The sequence below is a fragment of the Caretta caretta genome, chromosome 2, assembly GCF_965140235.1.
Source record: "Caretta caretta isolate rCarCar2 chromosome 2, rCarCar1.hap1, whole genome shotgun sequence".
Classification (NCBI taxonomy): domain Eukaryota; kingdom Metazoa; phylum Chordata; order Testudines; family Cheloniidae; genus Caretta; species Caretta caretta.
In genome coordinates this window covers 185979335-185995698 of record NC_134207.1, presented here as the reverse complement: position 1 = coordinate 185995698, position 16364 = coordinate 185979335, and the positions used below count along the sequence as shown (strand labels likewise).

Genomic DNA, 16364 nt, shown 5'->3' with positions numbered 1-16364 from the left:
TTCAGCCCAAATTATTGAAGTTTGGCAAAGTTATAAGCAACTGAATATGGGGTCTTATAATGGGAAGTGTCTTGCAATCTTAAAAGACGGAGATGATGTTACCAGGCCCACCAGAAGGAGAAGTACGTAGCCACCACATCTGACATACTGTTGTAAAATGTACTTAAAGATGATCTGTGGCCCTGCATTTAAAAACATAAAATGGCAGAATATGGCATTAACCACAGGATACATGACAAAAACAACAAATGTGCTTCAGTCTCAGGTTCTAGGGGTGTGTCTGTGTGGATTTGTTCTTGTGCTTTTTCAGGGAGTTTCTTGAGCAGATGGTGTAGTTTCTTTTGGTAACCCTCAGTGGGATCAGAAGGTAATGGCTTGTAGAATGTGGTGTTGGAGAGTTGCCTAGCAGCCTCTTATTCATATTCTGACCTATTCATGATGATGACGACAGCACCTCCTTTGTCAGCCTTTTTGATTATGATGTCAGAGTTGTTTCTGAGGCTGTGGATTGCAACAAAGCCTGTTTCCAACTATGTCAACATATCTATTCAGGGGACACCATCATAGGTGGGCCTAATCACATCAGCCACACTATCAGAGGCTCGTTCACCTGCACATCTACCAATGTGATATATGCCATCGTGTGCCAGCAATGCCCCTCTGCCATGTACATTGGACAAACTGGACAGTCTCTACGTAAAAGAATAAAGGGACACAAATCAGACCTCAAGCATTATAACATTCAAAAACCATCGGAGAACACTTCAATCTCCCTGGTCACTCGATTACAGACCTAAAGTGGCAATTCTTCAACAAAAAAACTTCAAAAACAGACTCCAATGAGAGACTGCTGAATTGGAATTAATTTGCAAACTGGACACCATTACATTAGGCTTGAATAAAGACTGGGAGTGGATGTGTCATTACACAAAGTAAAACTATTTCCCCATATTTATTCCCCCCTCCCCCCTCCCACTGTTCCTCAGACGTTCTTGTCAACTGCTGGAAATGACCCACCTTGATTATCACTACAAAAGGTTTTTTTTTTCTTTCCTGCTGGTAATAGCTCCCCTTACCTCATCACTCTCGTCACAGTGTGTATGGTAACACCCATTGTTCCATGTTCTCTGTGTATACAAAATCTCCCCACTGTATTTTCCACTGCATGCATCCGATGAAGTGAGCTGTAGCTCACGAAAGCTTATGCTCAAATAAACTGGTTAGTCTCCAAGGTGCCACAAGTACTCCTTTTCTTTTTGCGGATACAGACTAACACGGCTGCTACTCTGAAACCTGCCATTACTTCAGTTTAGTATAAGTCAGTAAGGAATGGATTTAAGATAAACCTAGTAAGTCATTCAGACTGATACAGGAGTGTCCAGAGAATCTTTTGTATTGGTTTAAAAGCCAGTTCAATTTATACCCAAGAAAGTTACACTGGTAGACTAGCCTTTATGTTTGTCTAAAGCCTTGCTTAAGAACAAGCTAGCACTGGATTAGCTAAAGGTACAGTTTTAAATCAATGTTGTTAAAGTGTTGTGTAAACACTTTTTACACTCTGGTTTAATTCTCTAAGAAAAAATCAAACTTAACTAAAATCAACCACCCTTCAACTTAAGTGAAACAAAATTAAATAGCAAGAACTTGTTGAGCTGAGTTTATACGCATTTCTTCCCCAATTTTGTAATCTTGATTACTATAGGCAATGCAGGTAGCAACACCTATTAAGGTTGCCCAACACTGCTCATTGTAAGACTATTTTCAGTTCCTTATAACTTTGCCAAATTTGAACCATTTGGGCAGAGATTTACCATGCTGGATGTCTGCCTACGGCTGATATAGGTTTCAGCTAAAATGGTTCAGCTGTTTCTGAGAATAAGATTGTAGACAAATATATTTTCTCCATGTTAAAAAAAAAATCTTACATTTTTACTGAGAAGCTCACGCACTTTCATGCTTTGAAGCATAGACTTGAAAATTTGGCAGGTAATTGGCTGCCTTTGTGACAGAGGTGTGCTTTTTGCTGTTCCTGTGAAATGCCTCTCAAATATAAGCCTCTGAAAAATCTGATTTCACTCATGCTGTGCAGAGACTTTAGAGGTTGTCAACTAACTTCTCTATAAAGACTCCGCTTGCACTGGACGTGCCCTGTTCCCATGTGCCAACCACACTGTGCATGCACCATCCCCACCAAGTGACTGAGCATCTTGAATCCCAGGGCAGCAGAGGCTGAGTAGGACTTTTCCTGCAACTGTTCATCCCAGCTGCTGCAGGAAGCTGTGGCACTGGGCACAGAACCTGAGAGCAGGGGCTCTGTCTATCCTGTGCTCTGAATGCCCCCACTGGTATTCAGCTGATCCCATCCAGTTTAAGATTAGAAATTAAGTAGTGTAAAACTCAAGTACTGCACGTGATCACATTAAAAAGCTACATTATAAGAATATTAAGGTTGGAAAGTCAAGCACAGTGAGGTAAGTGTATGAACTTCATTTTCTTAGTAGAAAAACTAAGGCACAGAGAGATATGACTTGGGTCCAAGAGATCTCACAGCTTTTCCACATGAAAAACAAGTTACTTATGGGGCATTAGACATGCAGCCTTTGATTACAACCAAGTGAAGACAGACAAAATGAATCAATTGGAAGTAGTAAAGAAACCTATTGCCACTGGTTCCAATAAAAGACATAACTTGCTGGGACAAGAGTCAGGTCACGGGCATAAAAACTCAAGTGCTCTTGCTAGAGGTTGCTAAAAAAAATCCCAGGAGTCTTTTTATTTTTATATATATAATTACACATACATACGCACACACACACTGAATTCAGACACAATTTTTACCACTAAAAAATGAAACAAATCGTGTTTAAACTATGTAAAAAAAACTATGTAAAAAATATAACTCCTGTTATAATAGACATAAAATTTCTTTCTAGCCCTCATCTGAATTTAAGTATTACAAGTTTTAAGGTGTTTTCCCGCAAATTACCTCAGTCTATTTTTTCTACCCTATCCCACCTGCAACAAAGTAGATTTTACCCGCTCCCATTGTTATGGTAGTGATTCCTGCGGGATCCCAGTCCTGTTGCAGGGCTCTTCTGTGAACAGATAGGACATAGTTTGCCTACTGAAGAGCTGGTGAATGCTGCCTCACATACGGACCACCACTTTGATTTAGCTTGGTGTTCGCAGGAGAGCTCAGCCATGCTGAAGGGGGACGGGCTGAAGAATCTTGAAAGGGAGGGGTTGCCGTACCAGAATCAGTGAGCTGACAACCCCCACACTGCTAATTACCCCATCCAGGAGAGGAGGATGAGAAGCAAAAATGAATATAGAAGTAAGCTGGCAAAAGAAGTGGTCAGAAGCAAAGCAAACCAACACTAACTACTGCCATAAAGGCAGAAGATTTGATGGCAAGCTGGAGGAGGAGGCGCAGCCGACATGGGGTACATTAGAACATTACAAACTGTAGAAAGGAGGGCAACAGCTCATATGTCTCAAAATTGTGGGAGACAGTGGGCTGCAGAAAAGAGACTATGGCTATTGCTCAGATATTGTGTGACAAATTTAGCTCTTTTTCATGTCACCAAAGAATAAAGAAAAAGGAGACAGTTACACATATCCTCAGATTAAATCTTCTACTATTACTAAGGGTAAGTCTGCACGACAAAATTAAGTCACCCTAAGCTGCGTCGACACACAGCCACCGCAATAATTAAATTGCTTTTGCATATCCATGCTAAGGTCCTTTTGCCGGTCGTGTGCATCCTCACAAGCAGCACTTGCAGCGAAGCAGAGAGCAGTGCACCATGGGTAGCTATCCCACTATGCAAGTTGCCACTATCTGGCATAGGCTGCTTTGAGAATGGTTTGCAAAGCCTCATGATGGCAAATGAGTCACACAAGGGTGACTAGGAACACGGTTTCAACAGCCCATGTTGCTGTTTTCTCCATCCCATATTATCTGCATCCCATAATGTTTTGCATCTTCTTTCAAAAGCCCCACAAACCCATGCATCTGCCATCTCTGTGAGAAGCATGGATCCAGCACTGCTCTTCAGTGGTTTGTTGACCGTTACGAACACAACACGCCTGGTCCTTCAGCATTTTAAGAGTTGCCAGAGAAGCCGCGAGGGCTATGACAATGCCTTGCAGGCTGCCTTGCTGACGGATGTAGAAAGAAACAATTCAAGGTTGTTGTTGGCATTTGGAGCAGTTGCAGATGGTGGAGCACTGGTTCTGGGCCCGAGAAACAAGCACAGACTGGTGCGATCGCATCATTATGCAGGTCTGGGATGACGAGTAGTGGCTGCAGAACTTTTGGATGCACAAGGACACATTAAGGAACTGTGTGCAGAGCTTGCCCCCACCCTCCGGCACAGAGACACCAAAAAGAGCTGCACTCACGGTGAAGAAGCAATTGCTGTGTGAAAGCTGGCCACGCAAGATTGCTAACGATCAGTCCGGAATCAATTTGGAGTTGGGAAATCCACCGTGGGGGTTGCTGTGATGCAAATGCGCAGGCCCATTAATTGGGTCTTGCTGCAAAGGACTGTAACACTTAAAGTATAGTACATTCTGAGTGGTTCTGCAGCAATGGGGTTTCTGAACTGTGATGGGGCGATAGATGGCATGCTTATCCCTATTTTGGCATCAGACAACCTTGCCAACGAGTACATCAACAGAAAGAGCAACTTTTCTATGGCATTGCAAGCACTGGTGGATCACCAGAGATGTTTGACCAGCACCAATGTGGGATGGTCAGGAATGGTGCATTACACATGATTTTTAAAAACATAGGGCTATTCAGAAAGATGCAACCAGAGACTTTCTTTCCAGACTGGCGGATTTCCATTGGGGATATGGAAACACCAATAGTGATCCGTGGAGATCCAACCTACCCCTCATTCCCGTGGCTCACGAAGCCGTACACCAGCCACCTCGACAGCAGCAAGGAACGCTTCAACTACACGCTCAGCGGGTACAGAATGGCTGTTGAATGTGCCTTTGGCCGTTTTTAAGGGCACTGGCACCGTCTACTCACGCAATTAGACTTTAGTGAAAAAAATATCCCCATGGTTATAGCTGCCTGCTGTGTGTGTCATAATAACTGTGAAGCAATGTTTCCACCAGGGTGGAGCACAGACGTGGAATGCCTGGCTGCTGATTTTGAGCAGCCAGATATTAGGGTTATAAGAGGAGCTCAACAGGGAGCTATAAAGCTCAGGGAGGCTTTGAAAGATGATTTCAATAGTGAGCCACAGTAATGTGTTGTTGTTGTAGTGTGCTTTGCTGGGCATTGTTTTTTAGACCCCTGGTACAAACCTTGTAAAAAGTGCTCTGTGTGTGATAACATAATATTGTGAATGCAGCTATTGCTATTATCTTTTAATGATGTCAGCCCCCGCCACCTTATGCTGTCAACTAATAAAGATGAATTAATTTTCCATAAACCAACTTTTATTCCAAACATATGCAAACAAAAACAATCGTAACTGAACGAAACTATGTAAATACAGGGAAAAGAACCTTTGAAAGGGAAAGAACATTCGTTCTCATTTCAAACAATACACCAACAGTCTCTCTCTCAGGTCAGAGTACGTGTGGCTGTGATTGTCTGTACTCTTTCCTCAGGATGGAGGGGTAGTGGTACTGCAGCGGCCCTGGAACATATGGGGCGGGTGGGATGGATAGGGAGGTCCCAGAATGCAGTTATCGATAGGCTGCAGTGGGAGATGACCACCACAGGTCACTTAGACCAGAAGGTCTGTAAGAGTCTCCAGCATGTCCGTCCGGTCTTGAGAAGCACTGTCACATCTTGCTGCATCTGTCCTTTTGCAGCACGTTTCTCCTCTCCGCACTCTCCTTTCCCATTCTGTCCAGAAGGGTGCTCCTCCAAGCAGAGGCTTGCAGGATCTCTTGGAACATATCGTCCCATGCTCTCTTTCTTTTCCTCCTTATCTGGCTGAACCACTCCACTGGTGTGGATGGCGAGACCCCTCAAAGCCACATTTCCAGCTAAAAAAGACACAATGCACAGAGGTACTATTTAGAGTGTTTTCACTCCCCTTGATCCACAAAAGTTACAAGTACTACAGTCTCACTTGCACTTGGGATTCATAGAGCACGGTGGCAGCTGCAGCCATAGTGAGTACAGCTCAGGGAGAAGGGGGCAATTTGGGACAGTAAGTGTGGGGGAGCACATGGGCACCAGCATATGTGGAATAGGGCAACTGAACTGAATCCTGGCACCGTTTTCCACAGGTGGTGATGATTTTAGCTGGTATCTCACTCCTAAGGGTAACTCCTGAAAGGGAACACCCCCTGCACGCATCTGGCCGCAGACCGGGTCCATATGCTGCTAGCCTGTGTGCTGAAATGGTGCTAGCTGAAGTAATTACTGACTGGCTTGGGAAAGTGTCCTACCATGGTGGAAAAAATAAGACAGCCCTCCCCAAAACCTTCAGCAGAGGATTGCAGACTACCGCCAGGAAAGTTTCCTTGAGGATTCATGGGACATCCTGGTGCGCATAAACAAACTATTTTCCAGGACCCCCTCTACCTCACTATATCGGAGAACGAGAAGCAGATAGCAAGTCTACCTCTATTGATTATTTCACTACATCTTCTACCCTGATTAAAAAGTAGTAAATGAACTGCAATATCAAAGCAAACTGCATGCTTACCAGAAGTTCCTTCCCCTACATCAGGCTTGCCAGTGCTGTATGGTAGGGACTGGCTCGAGTGCTCCAGCATCAGAAAGAGTTCCTGGCTTGCCACACCACTGAATCCTCCAGTCACCTGTTCCCCATACTCCTCCTCCGTTTCCTCATCCAATACCTCCTCGTCACTGTGCAATACAGGGGCCCCCCCGAAGTATCCAAGGGCTCTTGGCAGTTGGGCCTCCCCAAAGGATGGCATGCAGTCTCTTGTAGAAGCAACATGTTTTCAGCTCTGCTCCAGAGTGACTGTTAGCCTCCTTTGCCTTCTGGTATACCTGCTGCAGCTCTTTGATTTTCATGTGCACTGCTGCATATCCCTGTTGTAGCCATTCTCCCCATATCCTGAGCGATCTGCTCGTAGATATTGGCATTTCTACTGCTGGATCAGAGCTATGCCTGCACAGTCTTTTTCCCCACAAACCCAGGAGATCCACTACCTCTGTGTACTCCAGGTAGGAGGGTGTTTGCTACGTGGCGCTGGCATGGTCAGCTGGGCAGTTGCTATGTGAGCTCTCCACGCAGTGCAAACAGGTAATGGAATTTAACTACATTGACCTAAGTGCTACGCCTCTTGTGGAGGTCAAGTTATTAAGTCGGCATAATGGTTGAGTTACATTGGCGGGAGCAACATTTTAGTGTAGACGCTTACAGACATAGGTTGATGTAAACTGCCTTGCATCAATCTAATTCTGTAGTGTAGACCAGGGCTAATTTTCTTCTTTTAGAGGCAACACTTCCTTTTTGCATGACCAAGGTGACAAAAAAATCCTTAGCCTGATTACAGTAAAAAAGACACAACCAAAACAAAACCAAAAAAGCCAAGAACCTCTGTCATCTTTAGCAGCCTGAAATGAATGGGAACAGTATGTGTGTACTAGGAATATTTTTGCATTCACAGTAATTGTATAAAGAAAAGGAGGACTTGTGGCACCTTAGAGACTAACAAATCTATTTGAGCATAAGCTTTCGTGAGCTACAGCTCACTTCATCCATGAAGCTGTAGCTCACGAAAGCTTATGCTCAAATAGATTTGTTAGTCTGTAAGGTGCCACAAGTCCTCCTTTAATTTTTGCGGATACAGACTAACACGGCTGCTACTCTGAAACCAGAAACTGTATAATCTTTCTCTGAGAGAAGACTAAGTTATTCCATCAGATATGCCAGCCTACCGTTTTTTTTAAAACATATTCAAAACCTTGACTACAGGTATGAGGGGGATAGCTCGGAGGGGGGATAGCTCAGTGATTTGAGCAGTGGCCTGCTAAACCCAGGTTTGTGAGTTCAATCCTCAAGGGGGCCATTTAGGGATGGGGCAAAAATTGGGGACTGGTCCTGCTTTGAGCAGGGGGTTAGACTAGATGACCTCCTGAGGTCCTTTCCAACCCTGATATTCTATTCTATGATTCTATACAGAAAGAGAGAGAAGAAACACCTTTACGGTTTCCAGAACTGAAAAAGGAAGACCAATAGAAAAGGCAAATATATAAAGCAAAGTAACTGTTACATTTATTTTTGACATGTCTCAATTTTGATAAATTAGTGCTATTACTTTTGTACAGTCTAATTTCCTGTACCTTGTTTTTTAAAGTGTGGCAGTCAATCGGGAAAAGGAAGAAAGCAAAATAAAGTTTCAGCGATTTAAAATTTATTATTTTATAGTTAATATTTCTTCTGTGATGAAGTTTTAGATAGTTTAGTAGAGTGGTTAACTGTTTACTATACTAGTAGAGTGGCTATAGTTAATAGAATTACAGTTTTAAAAGCTTGGTAAGAACTTTGCAAAGGAGGGAATTTGGATCTTAAAACTTCAGTTCTAGTACCACATCTGTGTAACATTCGAAAAGAAAAAAAAATAGTCCAATGCTCTTAATGTACAAACCTGTTCCTTTTAAAAATCAGTTTATCATAAAAAGGACCTACAAAGGACCTAAAAAACTAAATTTTTAATTAAGTCTAGATACCCATACGAAATGTCCACAAGAACCAGCATGAGAAAGGTATTCAGCAAAAAAAGGTAAATATTAAGCAACTTTAAAAAATAAAACAAGTGTGAAATCCTTTTGTTTACGTACTTCCTGGTTCACTCTGACATCATCGTAAATTGAACTGTTATGCCAGTACATATGATGTCATCTTTTGGGAATATCTTCAGTGAACAAGAAAGTACTAAGATTATATTGGAAGGGAGAAAATATATACATTAGTTGTATCTTATTGGTATGCTAATGAACCTCACAACTTGGTTGGTGAGTACATGTAAATCATATATCAGTGCTAATTCATTTTCACTGGGCAGTTCACATTTAACAATGTTAGATGAGCAACCTAGAATTGAAAAAAAATCTTGCAGACAGGTTCTAGCAAACAAAACAGTGATGCTTATCTGAAAAAACCAACACTATTAAAAATAATTAGCTATTCATAGCTTTTAATATCTAAAAACTGGCATATTAAAAAATTTCACTCTCAGCAGGCTGAAATCAGATCCTTTTAATTTTCAGGTACTTCAAAGCAGAAATGGAAAATGTTTTCCCAAACTATATCATTTGCTGAATACATGAGTGGGCAAATATGACAACTGTCATCCTTCTAGCAGTAAATATTCACTTTTATTCTTACATAAAATGGTCGAAAAAAAGTAATAATTATGTTTCTGGTTAGATCTTAGATACAGAATTGGAATGAACTCCATGCAATGAGTCTGATACCACAGATCACAAACACATTTCTCTAACCAAAATGATTAACTTCCATACATAATAAGAACAAGATATGTACTGCTTACTTCTATTACACATAAATCATGATAACAGTTTTGTATATTGCCCAGCTTTTTCTGTTTTTCAATATACTTCATAGTTATTGTAGCCAGTTTAAGAAGGCAAAAAACTCTAAAGGTGTACTAGATACACACGCCCCTCTGTTTTGTTGAGGTACATGAAGGTTCTTCAACCATTTGAAAAAGGTGTGGGCCTCCATTACAACTTGAATTCTACAAATCTATTGCAGATTTTATAAGCATGTTTTTTGCAATAATTGGTTGTCCTGGGAGTTAACAGAGACCCACACATCTATTCAGAGCTTTCATCAATCTGATTTCCACCTTCAACATGTTCATTTGATTTATGACACCCATTCTATGACAGATAAACATTTGTAGCCCTTTATGTGTTAACTGTATGCTTATATACCCACATATATAGCAGCTAAAGTACTGCATCCATTGAATAAGCAAAACCAAGAATTCATTAATAAAGCTTTGTTAATTGTATATAAACAATCATCCTCCAAAGTTATTTGATTTGTGCTCGCTATGTCAGGATTGGAGGAAAAGCATATCAGAGTGTGAGTAGATTTATATTACCTCCAACCTTAGGCCCACCAGCTGAACCTGGTTTTCTTGCACTGTTTGAAGGATTCCCGAGTTTTTTAGGTGCAGGAACCTTGAAAGCTGAAGCAGCTGACGATGGCCTATTTCCATCCACTGACTCCTCATCATCAAAGCTTTTATCTACAAAAGGATGCATAAAAGAAATTTACTTATGAGAACAGAGGGTTTTTTTTAAAAATTGCTCTGCTGCACTTTTCACAGAAATTTACCAAAAGATCAAATAAAATTTAATACTAATTATTTTGCCCTTTGTCTATGGCATGGGAAACAGATGACAAAGAAAAATAAAAAGCATTTTAACACCACAAGATTTTATATAATACTGCCTTTGGATTCGCAATTATTACAGTATTAAACACAAAAATGAATCCTACATATTCAACATCACAAAAAGAAAAATTCTCTGCACAGTTTAAATGTGTCCTGTCCATCATCTTCCCAAAAATGAATATAATTTTCAGTTCATTCCAGGCTATCCAAGAGCAATGCTTCTCCCTTTTCCTCTACTCATGCATGCATTTTCTGCTACACATCCTCCCATAATGTGTCTACCAACACTCCGTCTTATTTCTTCCACCCAGATCTTGCAACTTACAATCACAGATCCGCTTGCAGATCAACCGCCTCATTCCTCTGATAGCTCTTAATTCCCCTCACACCAGGATGCTCCCAATACCTCACATGGCCACACACAATAGATTCTCAATACCAATCAAAGATTCTATCCAAAACTGTCAGAAAACACCATAGCTCCACCACTGAGATTTGTGCCGGCATCTTCCTCTCTCTTCCCTGCACTAGGTGCTGAAACAACCAATCAGCTTCAAGGTGACATCATTTTCTGGTAGCCACTGCCAGATGAAAAGGTGAAAATTCTTCATACATATAAATTCATTCCCCCACACACGATATTTGCAGCCACAATTTCAACCCTTTAAAAATTTCATACCCATACTTTGCTCGAGGGTTTTCACACGTACCCCAAAAATACAAGGGCTTGTCTTTTGTTCAGTCAAGTCAGAAACTCATCTCCAGCTAACAGTTAAAATATTCTCAAAAGGATGTGCTGCACTTGGTTTTTAAATTAATTTTTTAATAAAAAAGAATTCCAGAAGCAAACTGGGACCATTTTGTAATTAATTTAGTAGAAAAAGTTGGATTTATCTAGAGCCCTGCAATGCACGTAAAAACAAACCTGTAGTTCATATCATAAACAAGATGGGTGAGGCTGACACGCAGCTGCATAACAATGATATAAGCCAATTTAGCAAATATTTCTTCACTGTAATCTGCCATTTCTAAAAAATATCACAGCACTGCTTTTATTTCAGGAATTTTAATGTTTATTTAACCTTGGTGTACACTGAATGGCAAACTGTTCCCTATAAAATGAACTATATTTAAAAAGAATCTCCTGGGGGAAGACACATTCACTATCATATCAAAGCAAACATGTTTTTCCAAATGGCATTTATAGCGACAGCTGATGTAAAAACACTGAACATTCTGGGGTTTACTTTAGTTTCCTAACGACAGTATGACTTCAGAAATATTTTTGTTTAACCAAAACAACTTATAGCACTATTAAACCCCTACTTTCATTTACAAATCAAAAACCTAGAAAATATCAGTAACTGTGTATCTGAAAATTTTCTCCAACATGCTTGTTTCCTTTCAACCACCATTTAAGAGAATGTGATTAAGAATACTTCTGTGTATGGATATGTAAGCAAATCAGAATGCAAGAGGAAGGGCAGTGAAGAAACACACACTATTCCAGGAGTTTCCATGGAAACAGTACTCAGTCCTCACACAAGAACTGGGAGAATACACTTCAGTTCTAACTAAGAAAAGACACTGATTTAACTCTTAGTGTCTTAAAAATGTAATTGTAAACATCACCATTTAAAAAAAAAAACTTTTACATCCATTAATCTAATCACATGATTAAGTTTTATAAACTTAATGCTGCATGAAATAAATGTTAATGGTAGCGATTAACACTGAGGATTCTGACTCAGGGAAACAACGTAACTTCAAAATAGTATTAAAAACAGGCTGTAGATGAAGCCAATTTTTAACGTCTTTTTTAAAACAATACGATGAATAGCCACCTAAAATTTCTTAAATTATGATACCAGAAGTAGCTGATTATTAAAATTTAACTCTAAATTTTTCACTGTTAATACATACATACTGCATTTTTTTCAGCTTTGACTGTGAAAACAGGCTAGACTTTCATATTGTCAGTCAAAAGAACAATACTGCAGTCTGAGTTGCAAATATTGATGAGATGAGAAAGCAATTTTTATAAAAAATAAAACTGTTTCCAGTGCAATTAAAAAGTAATAGTAAGATTTTACATTTGTAAAGGTTCTTATTCCAGGGTATATATGAAGCTGCAAGGACTTTAAAAAGAATATTGGACAGATTTCTACTAAAAATGCACACAAATTACTCTATAATCTTACAAATACATAAACTGAATATGAAACAATACCTAGTTTAATAAGAAATTTTAAATCTCAGATAAAATAATTACATTTAAGATTTTATAATATATGAAGTCAAAATTTAATTATAGTTTTTTATAGGAATTGCAACTTTCCCCCAGCCTTTTGTGTATTTATGCTTTTGTGTCTCTGGAATTTATTAACAATATAACCCCCACTGATCTTTAGGGAGGCTCCAGTTCTAGAAAGACATACAACAGCATTTGCATATATCCGAAGCTTCAAATCTGTGTTTACAGAAATTGTCACAGGCTTCTATAAATGTATTACATTTACTTCAAGTATTATGTAAAATTCACATTTTTCACACGTATATATACACAGACATTTGAGTACCGAATCACGAAAATAAATACACCTGTATATATTTCCGTCTGCAACACTCTGGATTTGGGCACCTTTTTCAGCAGGGGTATAATGCCACAAAAATCAGCTGAGCTGAATCCACTTACTCCGGGCCATAATTTAGCCTACTGCGTACAGCTGAAACACTGCATCTGGTCATCTTGAGATTAGCAGCCCTGGTGGAGTCATGTCTATGCATGCAGTTTTCACATTTATTTCATTATTTTTCATTTTTAAATTAATTTCACTATTTCCAAGTCAAATTTCTTCACTAAGTATAGGAACTTGCAATAACTGGGGATAATATCTAAAGTATATATGAAGTTTTAAAGTTAAATTGTTTGAAAAATTACCTCAGGATGTGAAGGGGGGTGAGGTGGACAACGGACAAAACAAAAACAGCTCTTCCATTCTGGGATACCACAAAACGGCCAAACAATTTTCACACACAGAATATCACACATACACAATTCATTTTGGGACCAAGAAACCAGAACCCAAAATAATATTTTTTCCAGAAACTTGGAGGTTACTGAAAGCAGGAGTTATGCAAGCTGATCCATAACTTTAAATAGAGAATGTTGCCATAACATAGAGTAGCGTACAGAGGGATAGCTCAGTGGTTTGAGCATTGGCCTGCTAAACCCAGGGTTGTGAGTTCAATCCTTGAGTGGTCCATTTAAAGATCTGAGGCAAAAAAAATGGGGATTGGTTCTGCTTTGATCAGGGGGTTGGACTAGATGACCTCCTGAGGGCCCTTCCAACCCTGATATTCTATAATAATACACATGTTCAATTCATTTGTACAAGGTATCAAATTTTCAGGAAGCAAGCAATGAATAGAATTAAGTTGCAAAGGAAATGGAGAATTAATGGGTTGAAAGAACTCAAATTTCACTCATTTCTCTCACTGCAGTTTGGTGACTCAGCAACTTTATTTTAAATCAATACAGGTGAGCTATTTAAAGAAGAGAAAGGGAGTCAAGGCTTGTCTATACAGTGGGGTAATGCACTCTAGGAGGGTATGATTTCTAAAGCACAATAATGTGTTATGCAGAGTAGGTTAATGTAGACCCTGCTGGTGTGCACTAAAGGTTCATTACAGTGCATTAACGTACTACTTCAAACACCACATTAAAGCACACTAGCAGTATCGACATGGATCAATTCATGAGCAACGTGTTAGTACGCTTTAGAAATTACATTCCCATACAGTGCATTACCCCATCATGTAGACAAGCCTTTAGGCACCCAACACCCCATTGAAATTCAGTGACAGTTGGGTACCTAATTAAAATCCAGACATGGCAATTAGCATGAACTGACTGTCCTGAGTTGTTCTTGCTGCCCATGACTATTATACCATACACAGTATGTAATGAGTCACCTGGCACCTGTGAAGTCCTGTATATTTCTACAATACAGGCTGAACAACTGAAAGCAACAACAAGCGCAGAATGAGTTTGACAGTTTCTAATAGCTGGAGGAAGAGAATGCCACAGATCAAGCACATAATCACAGAACACTAGCTTCTATCATCATGAGATTAAATTCAGGGCAAAGTAAATAGGCAATTGTCTGACTATACCGAAAGAAGGCCAGGAGACACTGGATGTGGTTTAATGAGGCTGCAACATTATTAACAACTGTCTGGGAGTACCTGGCAGATAAAGAGTGTACACACAGTGTCAGTAACTCCATGATCATTTCAATATCTACCCGGGGGGCTTCCATCAGTGCCCCCCTTTTTTCCAACCTGGTCCCAGCCAACACACTGCTGGGCCCTTACCATTCCCACCCCTTCAAATGAAGGGTAAGGTGGGCTATAAAGGAGGAGGGGAAGGTAGTCTCCCTGCCGTTCCAGTTATAGAAGCCACAAACCTCCATGTTTCTGCCCCTTTAACAAACACCTCCTTTAAATCCTTCACCAAACCATTTATCTGATCACTGTTTCCCTTCCCTACGGAGCACCTGCACTGGATATCTGCCCCTCGTTTACAGAATGAGTTGTGACATCATAGTCTGACCTCCATTCCATGCTCGCCACAAATAAGCCCCGCCCAAACTCACAGTGGGGAAAATAATCCCCCCATTTTTCCTTGGCCAACTTGGCGGTGAGGGAAAAATTCCTTCCTAGCCCCCACAAGAAAGGAGTAGGTAGCAGAGTGCCTACAGCAGATCCTGACCAAATCTGGTATTTTACCACTTTCAGGGTTCAGAGGATGGGTGCTGCTCTGCTTGGTCCAAGTAAAAGAGGGCTTCCCCTGCCCTGCTTGCACCTAGTACTCTCCGCCCTCTTCCAGTCAGCTGGGAGGGATGAGTCAGCATCCTCAGGCAACATTTATGCCCCTGCCCTTAAAGAGGTATACCCCTTTCCCCAGCAAGTCAGACAATGCCCTTCCCCCACTTAAGGTGTGTTGCAGTCATTGGTCAAGTTGGATCTTACAGGCCAATTTTGAAAATAAACTGAAAAAAGATCAGAGCAAATGTTACAGACCAAGTCCATATGAAGTCTTAAACACCAATTCAAATTTAAAAAAAAAATCAATGTAACTTTGATAGAAATCAATGGAAAGTTTTTAAAATAAGACTAATATGCTGTAATCTTGAGGTAGTGGTACTTGTGAGCTTTTAAACTGCCAAATTTTGAACATGCAACATGTGATTTAAAAGGCATTCAGATATACCAGAAAATAAGCAGCTACAATTGACCTTGATATTCACAAATAATTCAAGATCTTTTCCAAAATCTATTGTTTTCAAAGTAACATTATTACACAGAGCAAGATGATGTTTTCATTATAAAACAATGAGGGATATGTAGAAGTCTGGGGACAGCAGAATAATGAAATCTTTTAATAACAGAATAAAGTATCAACATTGTTTTGTCAAAGGGAACTGACAAGGACGACAGGGCTACTCAGCTGTTACCAAAATATAAACTATTCTAGTTGGCCTTAAATTCATATTATTTGATATATCTTGTAACAGTCACTATAGCTTTGCAGAGATTGATCTCTTCTGTGCAGAGAGCCGAAGATCTCCCTTCCCTCTTGTTTCTTGATATAGAAAATCGTGGTGGTGGTGTCTGACAAGATGAGGACATGATGAGAGTGAATGAGTGGGAGAGAGGATTTGCATGCCTTTCACACTGCTCAAAGACTCAGGATATTGATGTGCATCCTGGATTCACAATGCATTCACATGCCTTGCCCCGTGTGGTTGTCCATACAAGCTCCCCAGCCTACCAGGGTCATGTTGGTGATAATTCTGCTCTGAGAGAAGGAAAGAAAGGGAACTCCCAGGTGCATGTGATGTGGGTCTGTCCATGACAGAAGGGATGACAGTACCTTGGCCAGAAATGTCAAGCCTGAGGTCCACAGAGTGGCAGTTCAG

The 16364-nt window shown here is 40.3% G+C and overlaps 1 protein-coding gene across 46 annotated transcripts in view; it reads right to left on the bottom strand.

The window, feature by feature from the left end:
* The window catches only part of CLASP2 (cytoplasmic linker associated protein 2), a 265828-nt gene that overhangs the window by 161382 nt on the left and 88082 nt on the right, over positions 1-16364 (bottom strand). For 35 of the 46 annotated variants that reach the window (XM_048838896.2, XM_048838906.2, XM_048838922.2 and 32 more), the window contains one exon: positions 10084-10230. In XM_048838896.2, coding sequence (XP_048694853.1) covers positions 10084-10230 — 147 coding nt within the window. Of the gene's footprint in view, positions 1-10083; positions 10231-10705; positions 10924-16364 lie in introns of those variants that run through there. The other 11 variants (XM_048838934.2, XM_048838938.2, XM_048838941.2 and 8 more) reach the window with 2 other exon arrangements.